The sequence below is a fragment of the Xylaria bambusicola genome (assembly GCF_022495145.1).
Source record: "Xylaria bambusicola strain CBS 139988 unplaced genomic scaffold F5B22scaffold_27, whole genome shotgun sequence".
Taxonomy (NCBI): domain Eukaryota; kingdom Fungi; phylum Ascomycota; class Sordariomycetes; order Xylariales; family Xylariaceae; genus Xylaria; species Xylaria bambusicola.
In genome coordinates, this window is record NW_025953580.1 from 146,379 (window position 1) to 163,965 (window position 17,587).

The following is a 17,587-nucleotide window of genomic DNA, read 5'->3' on the forward strand; positions in this document are numbered from 1 at the left end:
ACCTGTAGTGGTAGTATGAGAAGTGGTTGAACTTGTAGTTGATGAACCTGTAGTAGTATGGGAAGTAGTTGAGCCTGTAGTGGTTGAATGAGAAGTGGTTGAACTTGTAGTTGATGAACCTGTAGTTGTATGAGAAGTAGTTGAACTTGTAGTATGAGAAGTAGTTGAACCTGTAGTGGTAGTATGAGAAGTGGTTGAACTTGTAGTTGATGAACCTGTAGTAGTATGGGAAGTAGTTGAGCCTGTAGTGGTTGAATGAGAAGTAGTTGAACTTGGAGTAGTAGTATGAGAAGTGGTTGAGCCTGTAGTAGTAGTATGAGAAGTCGTTGAACTTGGAGTGGTTGTATGCGAAGTTGTTGAACTTGGAGTGGTTGTATGAGAAGTGGTTGAACTTGTAGTGGTTGTATGCGAAGTTGTTGAACCTGTAGTAGTTGTGCTAGAAGTAGTTGAACTTGGAGTAGTAGTATGAGAAGTGGTTGAGCCTGTAGTAGTTGTGTGAGAAGTGGTTGAACTTGGAGTGGTTGTATGCGAAGTTGTTGAACCCGTAGTAGTTGTGCTGGAAGTGGTTGAACTTGGAGTGGTTGTATGCGAAGTCGTTGAACTTGTAGTAGTTGTGTGAGAAGTGGTTGAACTTGGAGTGGTCGTATGAGAAGTAGTTGAAGTGGCTGTTTGAGAACCAGGAGGAATGCCGGAAAGTATAGTGGTAAGAGGAATCGTGAGACTAGCAGTAGGGGTGGGAATAACAGGAATAGCTGGATCGCCTTGTGCGTAGGCTTGCCATGCCTGGGCCAGAAGGCCCAGGGCTGCAAGAAGACTCGTGCTGAGCCTCATCTTACACGACGCTTCGATGCGTAGATTGAGTTGAAGGGACTTATAAAATTCGCGAGATGGGTCGTTAGTAGTTGAATCTGGGAGGGTGTACGAGAAATGAGTTAGAGGGGGCTGCTAAAGACATATACCTCAATCCATATACTGTCAGCCCATCTTGAAGCAAGTTTTCGTGTCAAATATCCAAGTCTTCGGATCTACCAGTAGACCTAAGGTGCGATTGCACTCAAAACCAGACGACGGCGAGACTGAATGCGTATGCAAGCCGATCCATAACTCTCTTTCTAGATGGTGCCAGTTATTGGAAAATCTTGTTATGCAAGCAGGCAACACCTAAAATACTAGGTATGAGAACTCCCGTAGCAGAAGCTTAATAGCAGGACATAGGTACGATGCTCGAGCTTGAATTGTAGTTCGTGTGACGCCAGTTATGCAAAGAAATAATCAAGACTTGCTGGGCTTTCTCTTCCAAGCTGTATGTATTCCTATAGTATGCTCAGCCCCGGATTTTGATATCTAGTTTGTCAAAAAAGTTATCGTATACACATAACACAGCTTCATTTTCCCCAAGCAATGCCGATAACTAACCGTATCCACAAGCCAACTTGATTACCCGAGCAGCCTCATTCTTTCAAGCCCGACTAGGTTTCAGTCGTCAGGTACCCCCGAAAATAGACCAACTCTCATGCGGTGGCTCTGCAACCGAGTTAGATACTCTGACTAGTGGAAAAGTAATATTGTTAAGGTTGGGACAACGCACGAAGGGTAATTTTGGTATCACCACGCCCAGAACAGCCAGAAAGTTAATTGTGAAGTATGCGAGATCGTAGTGAGTATAATGCGTGCTGAGGAGGAAGAGAACAATAGGTACGCTGAGTAAAAACTTCTTGGCCGGTGTATATTGCGCACCGTCATCAATTTGCTCCCACATGTTTAGGTTATCGTAGGCGCCGCTATTGAAGTCAAATGGGACGCCACGAACCCAGTGAAACATGATATAAGAGCCAAACATATAAGATATGTTGGTCAGCGTCCAAGAAGTTTCTTGTGAGACACCCGGAATGACATCCCAGAGGATTTTAAGAGCGACTATCAAAACGATGTGGATTGTCCACGCCCCTATTGGAAGCAATGCGCGTTAACACCCGCCTTGCAGCAACACTTCTCACACGTGGCTTAGCACATACCTTTGGCGTTGACCCAGTTCGCATTGAGATTGGGAAGGGCAGATTGATCGCTCAACTGTTCTAAAGGCTCTAATGGCTCTTGGTAGATCTGAAGAATACTACTAGATCTCCTCCTCCTACCAGGCTTCTGGTCACCCATATTGGGATTTTGGTAGGCGGTGCCCCGTCGAGGAGGATTGGTACCGACGTCGTATGAGACGGTCCGGGGAATGAGAATTGGAGAAGACAGTTTGGCGGTATTGATCAGATTCGTGAAGGGGGTGCGCAGAGTAGTAGGCGGCTCGACGAACGAATATAATGGCCTTGGGACGTTGTATCTCGTGGGTAGAAGGGAGAAACAATAGGGCGGGCAGACAAAAGCTAAGCCACAGGCAATCGAGCCGCGAAGCTACTATCAGAGAACCGCTATATTGCTACTTTTCGTGGTCTGTGATGTTTGATGGGCGCAGACGCCGTCGAGTTGGCCGAGACCGACGCAAAGCGCACGGCTAGCGATACTTCAAAAGACCAGAGACACAGAAAAGCATGTGCCGTCACGGATCGCCGGGTCGTCGAGGTGGAAAGGGCAATAAAAGGCCGGAAGAACGTATCGTGGGTGCGTGGGCGCACCGCCGCGGACAAGGTAGAGAAGTAGACGGAACGAGGAGATCTGGTTCAATGACGAATGCTGCGAATAGCACTGATGACTTGGCTGGAGACAGATTGGTTGCTGGTTGAGGCCGGGATGGAAAGGAGCTGTCCCGGCCGAGGTGCCAAGGCCTTTCAGCTGGCAGCTGTCCATTGCGAGCAGGCAGGCGGTACCTATACCTATGTACATAGGCAGGTACCTACCTATTGTAGGTAACCAGGTTATGCCTGCCGTGCCAAGATACATGCATGTACCTAGGTAGGTAAGTATCTATTTGCCGCGTTTAGGTGGATGTGGGATATGTGCATGTCTTGGGGATCGCCACCTGCATTTGGCCCTACTAGCCCAGGTTACCTGGTTTGAAAGAGCCGCAATACCTACCTAAGGTTGCCTGCGCATCAACTTGATGAATTGCAGGTATACACATCGTGTTGCGAACCCTAATGGACCACCCCCCCGCGCCAGTTGGCTCATCAAGAGACAGTCCAGCTCCGTCGAAGCGCGCTCGTGACTATGGTGAAGAGCTGAAAGGCCTCAGCCCTGTGGCTGACGAAGGCAGCCCCGAGGAGTCATTGCTTGCCTTCAAGAAACGAAGATTGGCTTATGACGGTGATGCCAGTGGAAGCGACTCGGAAAGCTTAGACGACGGTGAAATAGTGGAATCACCATCGGCTTCTCACGTTGCTTCACTACTTAACACCGCGCTTCCCCCTGGAACGCATCTCGGGCCGGAGCCTTCGAACACATTGAATGTCTTAACCGAGGCGTCTCCTGCCCTCCTAGGGTCAAAACAAGACTCAAGTCGGATCTCAGAAGCCAGCAATGACAAGAACTCTGGGGGAGGAAAAGAAAACAGAGACACATCTTTGGTGCCCAGCAATCACATACCGCCTTCTCTCCCCGGTTGGAATCATGGTATTCCGTTAGGAACACGAACAACGTTTGCTACCAAGCCTGCGATCTCTTCTCTTCGGACCTCGCCCACTGCAGTTACAATACCAGACCAGGACCAGGACCAGCAGACTATAAAGGAGAAGAAACGTGTTCGATCACGCGATCGCGTAACCTCATTTGAGGCGAGCAACGCCACATGGAATTTCCCACTTGACTCCCCACAGGTTTCCACACCCAACAGCAATCTTGAAGATGAAGGTTTTTGGACTTTGCTTCTGAAGAGCTGGGTTGCTAAGTTAATACAAGCAAATGACAAAGTAGTGACTCACAAAGTGGTGCGATCGGGGTGGTCACTATATTTCACCAAGAGGATGGGGTACCTACAGGGCACAAAGAAACAAATCATTGCCGTGCGACTGGCCGCCCAAAACTTCATGACTTCTCTTGATAAGAACAAGATTGAAGCCATGCTAGCGGACGCGCGGCAGATCAGCAGTGCAAAGCATACAGTTGAAATTGTTGATACGATGGACTCAGTGCCGTCTAACCGTGACGAAGACCCCACCCGCCAGTTCCAGCACATTTCAAATACCGATGATTCGGCTCAGCACCGTTCATCAAGCACGGGATCCAGGCACACCATCCAGGACCATGCCGAGCCAAGCTGCCGATTCTGCAATCGGGGAGGCCATAACACCTTTGGCTGTCCGACACGGCGCAGATGCGACAAATGTCATCAAGTTGGACACGGCGTCGATGAATGCCAAGAGAAACTCGCTTTAGCCACCGATGAGCTAGGCGGGTGTGCGTTCTGTAACGCGGACCACTATGATCAGGACTGTTTAGAGATCTGGACAAGCTTCAGACCTTCAGATGCCAATATCAAAAGAGTGAAGAACATCCCGGCGTTCTGCTATGTATGTGGTGGTGAAAATCATTACGGCTCTGAATGCTCGCTTGCCAATAATGGCGGCAAAGCAACTGGTCATACAACATGGTCCAAAGAGATTCGAGATCTTTATGTCGACCCAGAGTGCGATGACGTTGCAATAGCCTGGGCTGATGCTGATCTAGAGCAGCTTACGAGGAAAGGGTTCCATATTCGTGGACGGGCGACTAGAAAGAACCATACATATTTTGTTTCGAGCGAGTCAGAAGACGATCTCATTCATGCGCCCGTTGCTAAACCTCAGGCCCGGGGCGCAATCAAAATCGCTAGTAACATCGGTGCTACGAATGGCAATTCACGTGGACGAGATAACAGTCATAATTGGCAACCGCCTCTACCCCCGGGCCCCCCTCCGCCTCTTGTCGAAAGTGAGCAAAGAAGATCGTTTCCACCCCCGTCTTCGGGAACCATGCCATACCAAGCTCAAACTTTTGCTCACGGTAAACAACATGGGCGCGGGCGCGGCGGGTTTCACGGCCGCGGTCGGGGTCGAGGCAGAGGCAGATCAAACATGTACTAGATAACCCTGCGTCCAAACGCCTTACTACCTCCAATGCAGCAACATATCATACCTACAAATGTGAACGGTCGAAACTAGTCCAGTTGATGAAGACTATCAAGCTTCTAGAACTAATGAGGAGGCTCAATTCGCTCGGACTCACAGCCTTCAGCACAGTCGCTCACAGTTGCATCATTCCTCTCATTTGTCTAATGAGAAGAAAAGAAGTATAAAGGTATATGAATCTAGACGCTGAACGGCCAGTCGCTTCACCCAGGGGCATGCAAACCCCAACACGCTACCTAGTAAGTGCTGGTAGTGGCTCCTCCATGGGCCATTCCATGACCTTGTACATATTCGACTGTTAGGCGTTCTACCCTATCTAAATCTACTGCTCGTTTAATTAAATAGGATTGAAAGGTACCTACCTACCTAGGTAGAAAGTTTTAAAGGCTAATCTCGCCCGCCCACACGCGCGGCCTGATGCCAACTCGGATTGCAGTCTATTGAATCGTTACGAGTAAGCCTTGCGAAGATTGATATAGAGTCTAGCAATGTAAACCCTGGCGGTAACTACATATTACACACTCAAGGGCCCCCTTAAGAGGTACCTAGGTACATATCTAGGTAGGTACATACAATACCAAGGAGAAGAAAAAGTGGTCCTCAGCACAGACAAGCGCCTACCTGCTGCGAGTAGACATAGATCTAGACATAAATCCAGGTAGACACAAGATTTGTTCCAAGGAACGATGCAGATAGCCAAGTATGAAAAAGTATGAGGCAAGGAAGCAGGCAGATACCTACTTGGTGGCACTGCGGCTCTCTACGGGCTGCGAACCGGGCCCGCAGGGGAAATGGCGCTATCACGGCCTCGCCTCTGCGTCTTAGCTTTCCCACTTTTGTCCTCCCGCGGGGACAAAAATTAATTATATTGTAACAGTATACAAGAACCCTGATCTCGATATTCTCCTAGCCCGCATGCGTGCTTACGGCAGCCGTCGCTCTTTCAAGTAATCGACATATCCCAGGCATACATACACGCCCGCCAGCGTCCGCGTCGTGTCAAAAAGGACTGCTAGCACGCTCCTCCATTGCTTGAGCGGTCCAAGTATGGCCGACGCCACAGCTGAGGGGCTCACCAAAGCCCTACAGCCCAGGGACTCCTCTGCATCCTACGATGCTACTACGCGTCAAGAAGCAGGCCTCCCGCCACGGGCTCCCGAGTACGATGTCGAGCGTGTCGAAAAGGTCTACAGGAAACTCGACTTGCGCATTATCCCCGGTGTGTACCCCCCATCGGCTCAACATAACCAGCCGCATTCTCTCGTTCTGAATCCCCTCACTGAATCCCCTCACTGATGGCCGACAGCCTTCTGGACCCTGTACTTTCTTTGCTCCGCCATCCGCTCCAATATTGGCCTGGCACAGACGATGAATGCAGATGTCGGTCATGACCTTGTTACCGTGCTGCGCCTGTCGCCTAAAGATATCTCTACGGCCTTGGCTCTCTTTTATGTCTCCTATGTCATCTTCGACTTCCCCTCGAACCTCGTCATGAGCAAGTTGAGTCCTCGCGCATGGATGGCCCGCATAGTGTTCGCCGTCGGTGTCATTGGTGCCTCTTTCACTGCCGTACGGGATGCGTGGAGCTTGAAGTGAGTTTTTTTTTTTTTTTATCTTCTTTCTAGATAGTCGCTGCTGCGTCTTCTATCGTCGCTGAGATTAGCTCCGGCGGATATGAAAAAGAAAAAGAAAAGTTAGACTAATAGCCATGACTGAAGGTTTCTACGGTTCCTGCTTGGGGTTGTGATCGCGGGCATGTGGCCAGGCATGGCCTACTACTTGACCTTGTTTTATCCCCCCTCACGAACGGGCAAGCGCATCGGCCAATATTTCACGGCGGCCCAGGTTTCAGCAGCTGTAGTTGGGTTGGTGTCCGCTGGTTTCCAACTCATTGATGGCCGAGGTGGGCTTTATGGCTTCCAATGGATGTTCCTTATCTACGGGTTAGTGGCCATCGTCGTAGGCATTTCTCTCCTGTGGTGGTTGCCAGACCGACCGCTACCCCCTGGACAGCCACGCACCAGCACCGGAATCGCCAAGTGGCTTCCTGCAACACCCGAGGCCCTCACTGGTGAAGATGCGCTCATCCACTACGAAGACCTCAAGCGCGTCTACCACCCACGGCCTTGGACCCTCAAAGACCTATTTGGTATCTTGATCGACTGGCGTTTATGGCCGCTAACGCTAATGTATTTCGGCGTTGTCGGCGTCGGCATTGGAACCCAGCTTTACGGAACAGTTATCATCAAAGGGATCAATCCCAAGTTCACTGGGGTACAACTTAGTCTACTGTTTGCACCCATCTGGATCGTAAGTTAGCATCAAACCCCACACTATCTACCCCTACGGTTTACTGATATAATTTTCATAGATGGACTTGATTGCTATTCTCCTCGTGACGCCCATTTCCGACCGCTTTCATCGGCTACGCCCATTCTTCTTCTCGGCTGCTACGAGCATCCAGATTGCAGGGCTGTTAACAGTCACATTTGCCCCAACCACGAACCCGTGGGCACGTTACGGTGGGCTTTTACTAATCGGGTTCGGATTAGGCCCAACCGTGCCTATATGTATGACCTGGACGAACGAGATCTTTCAGCGCCGACACGGCGAGGTCGGTGTAGCTGCCGCCTCAGCTCTTGTTTCAGGTCTTGGTAATCTAGGCAGTATTACCACGACATATGCCCTATACACTGGCTGGCCAGAAGATGCCGCGCCGGGGCCACGCCAATACCGAAATAGCAATTTAGTCATGGTCGCCATCCTCGCCGTTAGTATCATCAGCAGTTTTGTCATGTTCATTGCCCTTCAGATCGTGGGCAACAAACCTAGCAAGGCATCCACCGAGAACGGAAATTCTACAGATGGCGAGTCCGCTTCGTTCCAAGATGGTGCAGCCCGCCGCGAGCTTAAACAACGCGGGTTCGGTCGGACATGGTGGAGCCAGAGATCCTAGGCCTCTCTGCCTAGTGACGGACCCATATCACCCAAGCATTTTCAACAATAGCCTTGGCATGTTATCAACAAACCCCCATCGGACAGCTCAACCTGTCGACAACAATTCTTGTCACCATTTTTGGGCTACTCGGTCTTCGTCTTCTCATTCTCAATGCAGGCAGCTGGCGGCTTTTTTTTTACGCGCATCACGAGGGGTTAGCTTTTCGGCGAAAGTGCTACCACGCCATCGCTAAGGGTCGATGTGCGTGGGTCTTGGGTGAGAACGAGTGAACGTGATAATGCCTTGGCGCTATCAGTAGTAGTTCATTCCCATCTCCGACTCCGACTTTCTTCCTATATTTTCTTTCATTGCTTTGGATCATGGTTTTACGTCATCCTTTCTTTCCTTCGCTCTAGAGTCGTATTGGCGTTACGGTATGATACCCCCATCAGTTGTTAGGATACGCTGTCTGTTCGAGATATGTCTTTTGTTGCGACGAAAGGAAACCTCTTCTCGCCGGCGAAAGTGCCGTTGCGCCATCGCCTGGGACGGCGTGTTATCAGCCGAGACGGGACCGGCGACAATGCCTTCTGCGCTATCGTCCGGGAGCTCGTCTCGTGGGCGTTCACACACGTTTCCATCGAGAAACATATTATACATATTCATATAAATAAATTTCGAGGTCACTACGCGTTGGTAGCAAACCAAAGTGAGAACCGAAGATATGTGGCTGAGAACAGGTTATCGTCATCATTCATTGGATTGATCATGCAGCCCGGCTGTCCATTCTCTGTGTACAAGTTTTAGCCTCGCCACAAACCACCACAAAGCTGTGATTTCGGTATCGATGCATGACCCCCTTGACCAGAAACGCCGGACATTGTGAAGTCATTCCGTTCTCGTAACACACGCAAAGAAAATATTCCTAGATCTCATCCTCAACTCCATGGCATGCCAGAAATAAAGGTGGGTCTCCGTTCTCTTGTTGTTGTTGGTGGTGGTAGCGATGGTGGTAGTGGTGCTTTTTCTTTTTGTCTAGGTTTCTTCTCGGCTATTGCGTGAATTGCCTGTCCTTTACCATAAAATAATCGGGTCCAACCCTCTCGAGGAACTGGAACTCTCGCGGTTTGGTGAACATGGCCTCTGTGATGGCGAAGTATTCTTTGTAGTAGTCCTTGGTAACTTGGTTCTGGGCCGCGCGAGCAATGCAGTTAGTGACCAACAACATCGTTCATATTCACCGATGGTACCATCTTCTACACACCTCGAGAAACCACTCTGGGGATTTTGACCTTGAAAGCCAGTTAGCCTTGTCTTTGGAAGTTCAGAATGCCGGGTTTTTGGCATTCCATCTGTGGGAAGACTAACCAGTTTTCCACCCAACTGAGCTTCCCGGGCTCTTGTGGGCTCTGATACATCTCAAAGAAGAGGCACTCGGGCTCGGCTACGACCTTGTTGAATACGGGTTTGAAGGCGGCCAAGAAACGATCCACATTGTCGGGAGCAATGTAGACGGTGACATGCAAACTCCAACCGCTGGTTAACGGCATCTTTCGTGGTAGTGCCGGGCTGGATATAGGGTTGCCGGTTGTCAAGGTGGAAGTCGAGGTGGGTACCGTAGCAGGAATCACGGGGGGTTGAGAAGATTGCAGCATCTTTATAACAACTCGCCAGCCAACTGTTGCTTATAGTTATGTGAGGTGAGCAGGGAGAGTATGTAAGCAATTGATGAGTGGGTAGGGTGAGTTGTTGGTTTAGGGTGGATAGGCTACTGGTACGAGGAGATTGCCGGGGGAGGGGGCTAATTCGTAATGCAAGCTTCGAATTGGAATGGAAAGGGGGAAGGGAGGAAGGGGGGGATAAAGACTAAGGTCTCAAGTTGCAGACATTGCAAGCTGGTTCTAGACGGTATTAATAGCCGGATAATGGGTGAGAGGAGGCTCTTTGTCAAGGAACGGGAAGCCGAGCGTGTTGGTGATATTACCCTAGTCAGATGCCTAGTAGAGTAGCACCTTGGCTTGCAATTGGAACATGGGGCCCGAATCAAAAAGTACAAGGGCGACGGTTTCAGTGAGCGGGCCCAGAACAGTTACAACAGTCGGGCTGCTTGCTGGTGGCATGGCATATGGCCGCCACTTTAGAATAATATAAGTCGGCTGGCTACTTGAGTACGCAGGTACTAACAGTTATATGACTTGGGGGAAATATAGAATAAAATCGAACAACTACCGAGAATAAGGATTCTACAGCAAGCGTGTAATGGAGGTAGACCTCGGAAGCCCGTAGGGAGCCTGTAGGACCTGTATGTAAAGTAAACAGTAAAGGGAAGAGGGATGAGAGGGCAAACAAAGTCCCGTGCTCTCTCGTGCGCAGAGGCGAGCGCACGCGCGGGGCACGAACGACATCAGTCATCCTCGTTCATCCGTCCCATCATTAGGGATTTTACCACTAATTCCCAGTAGTCATACACATGTACAGACAGACAGACGGACCAAGTCAGTACGATAGTATGATGATGATGGTGGTGATGATGGCGATGATAGCGATGGCTGATGGCTGATGCAAGCTGCAAGGGACTATTTTCAGGCCCTCTACAGAAGCGAGAGTCGTTGCTCATTGGCGTCTGTGGTGAATAGTGTTAATAGTGGTAATAGTGGCCAATGAGATTCGGCTGGTCCGGTCCTGGTGCGGCCAATCGCCAATCGCCAATCGTCAAGAAAATCCCCCCTCATTCCGACCTGCCCATTCGAAGCCATCCAGTATCTACCCTGTCTTGCTTTCGTTTATCTATCTATCTATCTGCGTGTCTACGTACTGTAACAAGTAGTAGTAGGTATGATCGTATTCATCCCTAATCATCTAATCTAATGCAGACTAGCCTACCTCCCGGTACTGTACTATACGTCTTCACAGCAGCACGTTGCTCAACCCACGATGGCCCCCGTTCCTGTGCTGCGAGCTGCATGTACGTAGCATTCGTCAGTCTGTGCGTAAACATCTCCTCCCACTATCACTACGATACCGGTACGACGACTGTTCCTACTGCTCCTACTACTACCAGGTACTAGGAGGTAGGTAAGTGGGTGGATACGTAGTCAGTCCTACATATACGTATGCGGAGCATGGCATGCAAAGCCAACGTTCAGACACTGAAAAACGCTCGCGGCTTGTCCCCATCACCCCACCATGAAACCATCCAAACGGGTGGTTCAAACGGGTGGTGATGAGAGCAGCACAGGTGCTGGCTGTCGTTCGTCTACCAGGAACGGAACCGAAGCGAACCCCCTACCTACATGGCATGGACCTTACAGTACCGGGCCTGTAGAAAAACATGGAGAAACTCCAACGACACTATAGCACACAGGTGCACACACCTTCGCACACACCATCCACCATCCACCGCACTTGATGTACGTGTATATATATATATGCAAGTAGTCCATGCATGCAGTAGGTTTGTACGTACAACACAGCCCAGCCTATCTGAAGTGGCCATCGATACGCCCGGGGTTGAGATGTTGGGAGGGCTGCATGTCTGCACAAACGCCCCAATGCAGAAGTGAGGTGATCGTCGAGATCCCTCCGCTTCCACTCGATACCAAATCGAGGGACTACACCAACCGAGAACCCGTGACGTATTGGGCCGTAGCCCATCATCATGGATCGACCTCTGTTCAGCTTCAGGTCTCGGCACCTACGGCACGTCTGCTCCTGCACGGCTGGGAGGCTATCGAAAGACTACATGGTAAGAGAGGCCTTCTCAACAAATCTAATAGGTAGTCAGATAGATACAGGCATGCCGAGCAGATACTGTAGGTTGTTTGATGCAGCGATTTCGGCTTGTGTCTTGACTAGGTATCAGAGCCGCCACAACCACCGGGAATGCCCTGTTTGTTTGGTTTTTCAACTTACCTAATCTTCCCTGATCCCTCGCGCTCGGTGCTCATCTCATCTCACCATGGCTGTTGACACGAAGTTTACTGATAGGTTTACCGCCTTTTACTAGTATGCAGTTGGTGGTAGGTACGGTATTTCTCTCTCGAGCTGTCCACCTGAAAAAGGCTAGCGGATGGCTTGCGCTGAGATACTTGGTAGGAATCTCGCCAGGAAAACCGGGTTCTGGATTCCCAACCCTGGAACAACAGAGCCAGAGGCTGCAACTGTACCTTTCTAGATGCAGGAGGAGTCGGCCATGTGCCGTAATCTAGTGTAGCAAATGTACGACCTGTGTTACGCCACGCACTCGTCTGCACGCTACACTAAACCCCGCGCATCATCAAAGGGACACCAAGTATCGATTCGGAAAAGACATGGTTGGCCTGCCAGAAGCTGGTTACAGCCCGTTAATCATTAATCATGTCTCTGTTGGCGGCCTTGCATAGAAGTCTGCAAATCAAAGGGCACAAGTCAAGGCCCTCTGTCTACATACTCTCAAGTTTCTTGTTCCATTGCGATGGTCAGCTGAGAGAATTGTTGGTCGTTGAAAAACAACGCTGAATACTACCGCACCGCTTCCCTCGCACGTGGTCGTCTATCTCGTTAGCGTACCTTAAGTGTATGTATGTATGTCAGCTTATTCCGATGAGCGGAACTCCCACTGCCGTCTTATTATTTTTCTCAAATTCCGATTGTCTTTAATTTTTTATTTCTATTTTTTTTTCTAGGCTGTTCCCTAAAATGCTGCTGTAATCCTTTTCGCCAATGTCCGAGTCAGTTAGCTATGTCTCCCTTGCAGCGCGACGGATCATTTGATGAGTAATGCGCACTAAATCATCTCGAGGCCTCAAATGGGGAAATCAGGGACTTTTACTCTGATCGACTACTCTAGGGCGATTTTGATGGATCAAGTCAAGGCTCCCCTGGGAAACCCTCGCATTCATGCATGTCTTTACACTACACTACTACATACTTAGGTCCTAGACGGAAATCGCTCGAGCTCCTTTAGTTTTGCGGGTCTCTTCTCCCTTCAGCTTTTCGCGTTTTGGTATCTGCCTATACTAGTTCATTAGTCTAATCTTCCAATCGCATCTTAATGAGTTCCAGCTGGGTAGACATGGTGATTACACAACATCACAAATTCAAGACATTGAGACGCAATGCTGCCCTGGCTGGTTCAACAAAGACTGGACGAGAGAATTGAGAGGTTTCAAGAACTCGCCTAAAAGTTATTCATCATGTACTCATAATCGTACGATTTCACGGGGCACAGAGAGTCTTTAAGGCACATGCGAATAACCTTTGAAAAGAGATGTTTCAAGAAAACTCATGCAGCTATTAAGAAGTTTGTATTAGTGATTAGGATCAAGCGTCTCATGCATATCTAACCCCATGTAGTGGTGTCAATCCTATGTACCAGAGATCATCCAACCCATAGACTTATCTCTGAGGGTACCGAAGTGAACCCCAGTTGCCGGTTCATATAAGCTTCTTAGAAGAGCATTGCCGTCAGCCGGATCTTACGCGGTTACGACAACGGACGTATGAGTGGATCACCGTCCCGGAAGTTTCTCGGATACCCCAGCAGCCAACAAGAAGCAACGTCCAAATTGTTTGCAAACCTATCGTTAACAAGCCATCTAGAGGGAAGCAGAAGGTCCGAAACGAAATCTCGGCTCATTCAAAACTTAGAGGTCATAGAAGTAGCCAGCAGGAGATTTTTGGACCAGGAAAAAAGTACTCTGCATATCGTTTGAGTAGGCCAGCAAGTGAATCTGGAATCCTCGCGCGACCAACAAAATATTCACACTCACAACCAGGCTCGCCAGGCACCTCGGACGACATGTTTCACTGGCTGGATATGACTAACCATTGTAAAAGATGGCTGGTTTGTATTAGCCTGAACCAATAGTTGCAAGTACACCTCATGCATACTATTATCTCTCTTATTATTACTCCAAGATCCACATTGCCTACCATTGATGTTTTGAGGAGGCCAAAAATCACGCCAGTGTAACTCTACGGCAAGCCTAGTAAAGAAGGTGTGCCCGTACACCAGGTCGGATGAGCTAGGATACGAAATGAGAATGATTCGCCGTTTGAGGAGCATATAGGTTTGTGTGGTCCCATCCCTGGACAATACTGTCACGATCTCGAGTATAGGGGTGTATATGACTCTTGTTATTGCGCGAGTCTTCCATAAGTATCCTGCCTACTGCTGATACTATATACAAAGTACCTTCTTTGCCTGTATCTTGTGACTAATACCATGAATAATCACAACATGTATAGTATAATAGAAAGAGTCTCAAAAAAAGGCCCATAAAGAGGTCTGGTGAATATGTGTGGCAAATTAAGCTCGCCGCCTACGAGAACTACAATCATGAAGGAGTGCAGTATGACATTTAGTGTTGCACGAAGATTCTGAAGCCTTTGTGGCTAGGCTATCCCTTTAAAGCCCAATTCACCTCCGTGACCTGCCAAGATTTTAAATATTCAATCAGAACCATATAAATTTCTTGCACTTGTATTATACTTAAACAGATAACTACAAAATGCTACATCAGTTTTAGTGTCACCCTAGGAAGAGGCAAGTATTGGTGATGTTGATCCATTAGCAAGGGTAGGAAGAAACATAGCATGTGATTAAGACTGGGTCAGCAATGTCACGGAGGTGGATTGGGAGCTAAAGGGATAACTAAATACGGCGAGTCTATTAATCTGTAACTATCCCTAGACTCATGACAGTGAGTGCCAGGGCATATATGGGCTAATTGTTATGAACCCATAAATGTCCAATACGTTGATAGACTATAGCTCCTCTGGGGTCTTCAATGACAGCTCAGTACTTTCTCTATTTGCTACTAATCCTCATATTTGTCTGAATCCTGATTATGTCTTAACCTTGCCCTTATTATGGCCTGATTATATTGTGATTGCGTGGTGAACATACCTTGGTTGTAACACTGTAAATTCTGTATTGAGTGCATTTTGATGACCCCTGAATAGATGTAACCTTGGTGTATATATCGACAGCTTTCCTGGTCCCGGAGACATATCGTCACACTGAAGACTCGATCGGGATCTAAAAGGCATAGAGACGGAACTATAAACCACACCCTAGATAAATGACTATCAAACACTTGTAAGCAACATTAGAGATGGACATGATATGCTAGTGATATCGTAGATTGTGGTGAGATTGTGATATCCAACTTGAAGATAAGTCGAAAGACATACTTCCTGCTCACGGTAATCTCCATAGACTCAGTTTCATAACAAAGTATTCAGCTTCTAGCGTAGTAGACTCGCCTGAAACGAGATTGTGAACTTGATATACTGAGTGCTATGATACGAGCCATGAAAATCCCACCCGCCCCGAACTAGTGCCTGTTCTCGACGTTTTGTCACACAACTTCCCTCTGAAAAAGAGATGTCGAGTCAAGACTAAATGTCTTCAGACGCTAACACTAGCAATATCTACTTGTATCAAGTAAGGGAACAAATCCTTGCTCATTCATCCCCACCTCCCGAAAAAAAGAACATTCACTTCCGCTCTTGGTTTTCCCTAGGCTATTTGCGGAATCGGTGCCTAGGGGGCACGGAGCAACAGAGGCCGGGGCTGCAGGGATCGGGATCTGATACGGGATTCCCGGGGAATTGCTGTTTGGTTGAGTGCATGCATGTTGTACGGACAGGCTCTCAATGGAGGTGGGTTTGATTGGGGTGTATGACATTCCGACTTTGAGGCCGGCAAGTCATAGCCACTACTTTAGTTATCTCTACGCTATATCTACTTACCTTCCACATTGATACATATCGTCTGATCACAGGGCTCTTGTGTCTGAGTCGGAAGCATGTCCATCCAGCCCAGGGGTACACATAGCATAGGGGATCCGGTAATGCGGTCAACGAATGATGAGAGTACACGGGATCGAGGCACAGACATTACGAGCGGCGTTTATGTCAATCGTCGAACTGGGAATGAGTAAATTCTCTTGTCATCAACTCCTCCATTATTCCTAGACTCGTAGTTACATAGTAATCGCCGACCTTGTTATCATAATGATGTTTCACAATTAACCCTCCGTCTTTGTTCCTTCGCCGTTTCCTAATGGGAAAGAGATCTAAAGCATAGAGCCAGTATCCCATAACCACCTGGAGAAAAAAAAAGTTTGAGAAAACCGCCGTAATCAATACCTCATAACTCATCATATGTTTGCAAACAGACAACCGTTCGTTTGTTAATATTCATTCTTTCAGACCTTAACGCGTCGGCCCATTGATGACTCTGTTCTCCACCAAGCCTGCCAGCGCGCTCTCAACAATATGCCTTTTATCCTTGCCGTCCCGACGTCCTCCCAGCGCCGAATCCGTCGCCGCCGCTCCAATAGCGGCAGTAGCAATCCTCATCGTCTTGTCGGCGTCATGTCGCGAGCGCCAAGCCTCGATAACGCCAGCAGTCACCGCTGCGCCAGCGACCTGTTTGAAATCCAACCCGCTACCATGAGAGCTTGAGGACCGCTTGTGGCTGCTTCGGCCGCGACTATCGTCGTGGCGTCGATCTGAGTGCGCAGACCGGTGTCTACGTGAGTGCGAGCGTGAATCGTAGTAATACTCGTCATTCTCAGGCGGGTAGTAGTCATCGTAGCGACTGCGGCGAGGCGGGCCTTCATCGTAGTAGTCGTATGCTCGGGTATTGTGGTGGCGACGTTGGTGATGTCGGTGATCGTTACTTGAGCGAGACGGGTTTAGTTCTTTCACGGCATCGAGCAGGCGCCCGCTCTCAAGAGCGTCTATGATATTGTCCGCGCGTGAGCGCGAGCGGTGGTAGTCGCGGCTTCGTGAGGACATGATTTTGGTATGCGCGTTTTGAGTCTTTCTACTGGTAACAGAGTGTGAGGTCGAATTTGGAAGGTTCCTAAACAGGCAAGTATTCTCAACAATGAGAATTGTTGATTCGATTCCACTGTGATATATGAGAGTGATGTGAGAGTGAGCTGATAATGAAGATAGGAGAACGAGATATCCAAACCATTTCTTGAGATCGACATGCCCTACCACGTTTCTTTTATAATGAGCGAACACTTCATTGACATCAATGAGGTGATCGATGCTGACCACCCACTTGAGACGCAGCGCCAAGGTTCAAAGATCCCACAGACATCACAATAAGCAATTCTATTGTCGTCATTACTCTCAGTTCCAGGCCCAGCAGAAGATCAAGGCGTGGCATACTATATTAAGTGTGCACCCTGCTCGCCTGTCTCGCCTGCCTACTACCGTCAATACGCAACGGACTGGGATTCATTCACCGAAGAAAGATCCATATTACATCAGTCATCATTATATCATATGTTGTAGTTGGCGAGGATGTGGAAGACAGATGCTACCCAGCGCCCCAGAAAAAGAGGCGAAAGATTGTAGTTGCCAGCCAATCATCGTGAGCTGCGCAGCAACCCTTCAAGAGGCTTTGCTACTGTAAGTCGTGAGTGGAGAGCGCCAATGCAGAGCCGTTGCCTAACCACGCTTAAGTACATGCGTTAGCTTGGCCCAAGTTTACAGTGATCATCACGCATCATGTCCATTTGAAGATGTGATCTTCGCTCCTATTGTACACTGCAAACTTGCATTACGGTTGTACGGCATATCCAAGGTCTGG

At 48.8% G+C, this 17,587-nt stretch overlaps 6 protein-coding genes across 6 annotated transcripts; 2 read left to right on the forward strand and 4 right to left on the reverse strand.

Annotated features, from left to right (window-relative positions):
- Positions 1 to 1,192: 1,192 nt before the first annotated feature.
- On the reverse strand, positions 1,193 to 2,766 carry F5B22DRAFT_610699 (ORMDL family-domain-containing protein). The gene is made up of 3 exons (XM_047975229.1): positions 2,016 to 2,766; positions 1,589 to 1,947; positions 1,193 to 1,524 (listed from the first exon to the last, which is right to left on the reverse strand). The coding sequence occupies exons 1-3, from the start codon at positions 2,152 to 2,154 to the stop codon at positions 1,477 to 1,479; spliced, it is 546 nt and encodes a 181-aa protein (XP_047829798.1). The 5' UTR covers positions 2,155 to 2,766; the 3' UTR covers positions 1,193 to 1,476.
- Positions 2,767 to 2,957: 191 nt separating this feature from the next.
- F5B22DRAFT_610701 (uncharacterized protein) lies at positions 2,958 to 5,666 on the forward strand. The gene has a single exon (XM_047975230.1). The coding sequence runs from the start codon at positions 3,087 to 3,089 to the stop codon at positions 5,004 to 5,006; it is 1,920 nt and encodes a 639-aa protein (XP_047829799.1). The 5' UTR covers positions 2,958 to 3,086; the 3' UTR covers positions 5,007 to 5,666.
- A 346-nt stretch (positions 5,667 to 6,012) lies between these two features.
- F5B22DRAFT_230235 (vitamin H transporter 1/biotin symporter vht1) lies at positions 6,013 to 8,238 on the forward strand. The gene is made up of 4 exons (XM_047969851.1): positions 6,013 to 6,270; positions 6,358 to 6,643; positions 6,770 to 7,361; positions 7,423 to 8,238. The coding sequence occupies exons 1-4, from the start codon at positions 6,099 to 6,101 to the stop codon at positions 8,005 to 8,007; spliced, it is 1,635 nt and encodes a 544-aa protein (XP_047829800.1). The 5' UTR covers positions 6,013 to 6,098; the 3' UTR covers positions 8,008 to 8,238.
- Positions 8,239 to 8,918: 680 nt separating this feature from the next.
- Positions 8,919 to 9,896, reverse strand: F5B22DRAFT_230195 (uncharacterized protein). The gene is made up of 3 exons (XM_047969850.1): positions 9,358 to 9,896; positions 9,254 to 9,281; positions 8,919 to 9,178 (listed from the first exon to the last, which is right to left on the reverse strand). The coding sequence occupies exons 1-3, from the start codon at positions 9,642 to 9,644 to the stop codon at positions 9,041 to 9,043; spliced, it is 453 nt and encodes a 150-aa protein (XP_047829801.1). The 5' UTR covers positions 9,645 to 9,896; the 3' UTR covers positions 8,919 to 9,040.
- Positions 9,774 to 10,525, reverse strand: F5B22DRAFT_230328 (uncharacterized protein). Its single transcript, XM_047969852.1, has 3 exons — positions 10,174 to 10,525; positions 9,974 to 10,124; positions 9,774 to 9,890 (listed from the first exon to the last, which is right to left on the reverse strand). Exons 1-2 carry the CDS (start codon positions 10,399 to 10,401, stop codon positions 9,987 to 9,989), a joined length of 366 nt encoding a protein of 121 aa, XP_047829802.1. The 5' UTR covers positions 10,402 to 10,525; the 3' UTR covers positions 9,774 to 9,890; positions 9,974 to 9,986.
- A 5,366-nt stretch (positions 10,526 to 15,891) lies between these two features.
- F5B22DRAFT_610721 (uncharacterized protein) lies at positions 15,892 to 17,385 on the reverse strand. Its single transcript, XM_047975231.1, has one exon. It carries the CDS (start codon positions 16,777 to 16,779, stop codon positions 16,192 to 16,194), a length of 588 nt encoding a protein of 195 aa, XP_047829803.1. The 5' UTR covers positions 16,780 to 17,385; the 3' UTR covers positions 15,892 to 16,191.
- Between the last annotated feature and the right edge of the window lie 202 nt (positions 17,386 to 17,587).

What these genes read in the sequence shown, in the direction of transcription:
- F5B22DRAFT_610699 (XM_047975229.1), bottom strand. Translation starts at nt 2,154, where the DNA reads ATGGGTGACCAGAAGCCTGGTAGGAGGAGGAGATCTAGTAGTATTCTT. An exon ending in GAACTGGGTCAACGCCAAAG is followed by an intron (nt 1,948 to 2,015) that starts GTATGTGCTAAG and finishes TGCTTCCAATAG; the next exon opens with GGGCGTGGACAATCCACATC. An exon ending in TGATACCAAAATTACCCTTC is followed by an intron (nt 1,525 to 1,588) that starts GTGCGTTGTCCC and finishes ACTCGGTTGCAG; the next exon opens with AGCCACCGCATGAGAGTTGG.
- F5B22DRAFT_610701 (XM_047975230.1), top strand. Translation starts at nt 3,087, where the DNA reads ATGGACCACCCCCCCGCGCCAGTTGGCTCATCAAGAGACAGTCCAGCT.
- F5B22DRAFT_230235 (XM_047969851.1), top strand. Translation starts at nt 6,099, where the DNA reads ATGGCCGACGCCACAGCTGAGGGGCTCACCAAAGCCCTACAGCCCAGG. An exon ending in CGACTTGCGCATTATCCCCG is followed by an intron (nt 6,271 to 6,357) that starts GTGTGTACCCCC and finishes GATGGCCGACAG; the next exon opens with CCTTCTGGACCCTGTACTTT. An exon ending in TGTTTGCACCCATCTGGATC is followed by an intron (nt 7,362 to 7,422) that starts GTAAGTTAGCAT and finishes TAATTTTCATAG; the next exon opens with ATGGACTTGATTGCTATTCT.
- F5B22DRAFT_230195 (XM_047969850.1), bottom strand. Translation starts at nt 9,644, where the DNA reads ATGCTGCAATCTTCTCAACCCCCCGTGATTCCTGCTACGGTACCCACC. An exon ending in CTCAGTTGGGTGGAAAACTG is followed by an intron (nt 9,282 to 9,357) that starts GTTAGTCTTCCC and finishes CTGGCTTTCAAG; the next exon opens with GTCAAAATCCCCAGAGTGGT. An exon ending in CCCCAGAGTGGTTTCTCGAG is followed by an intron (nt 9,179 to 9,253) that starts GTGTGTAGAAGA and finishes CGCGCGGCCCAG; the next exon opens with AACCAAGTTACCAAGGACTA.
- F5B22DRAFT_230328 (XM_047969852.1), bottom strand. Translation starts at nt 10,401, where the DNA reads ATGACTGATGTCGTTCGTGCCCCGCGCGTGCGCTCGCCTCTGCGCACG. An exon ending in TTCCCCCAAGTCATATAACT is followed by an intron (nt 10,125 to 10,173) that starts GTTAGTACCTGC and finishes ATTATTCTAAAG; the next exon opens with TGGCGGCCATATGCCATGCC.
- F5B22DRAFT_610721 (XM_047975231.1), bottom strand. Translation starts at nt 16,779, where the DNA reads ATGTCCTCACGAAGCCGCGACTACCACCGCTCGCGCTCACGCGCGGAC.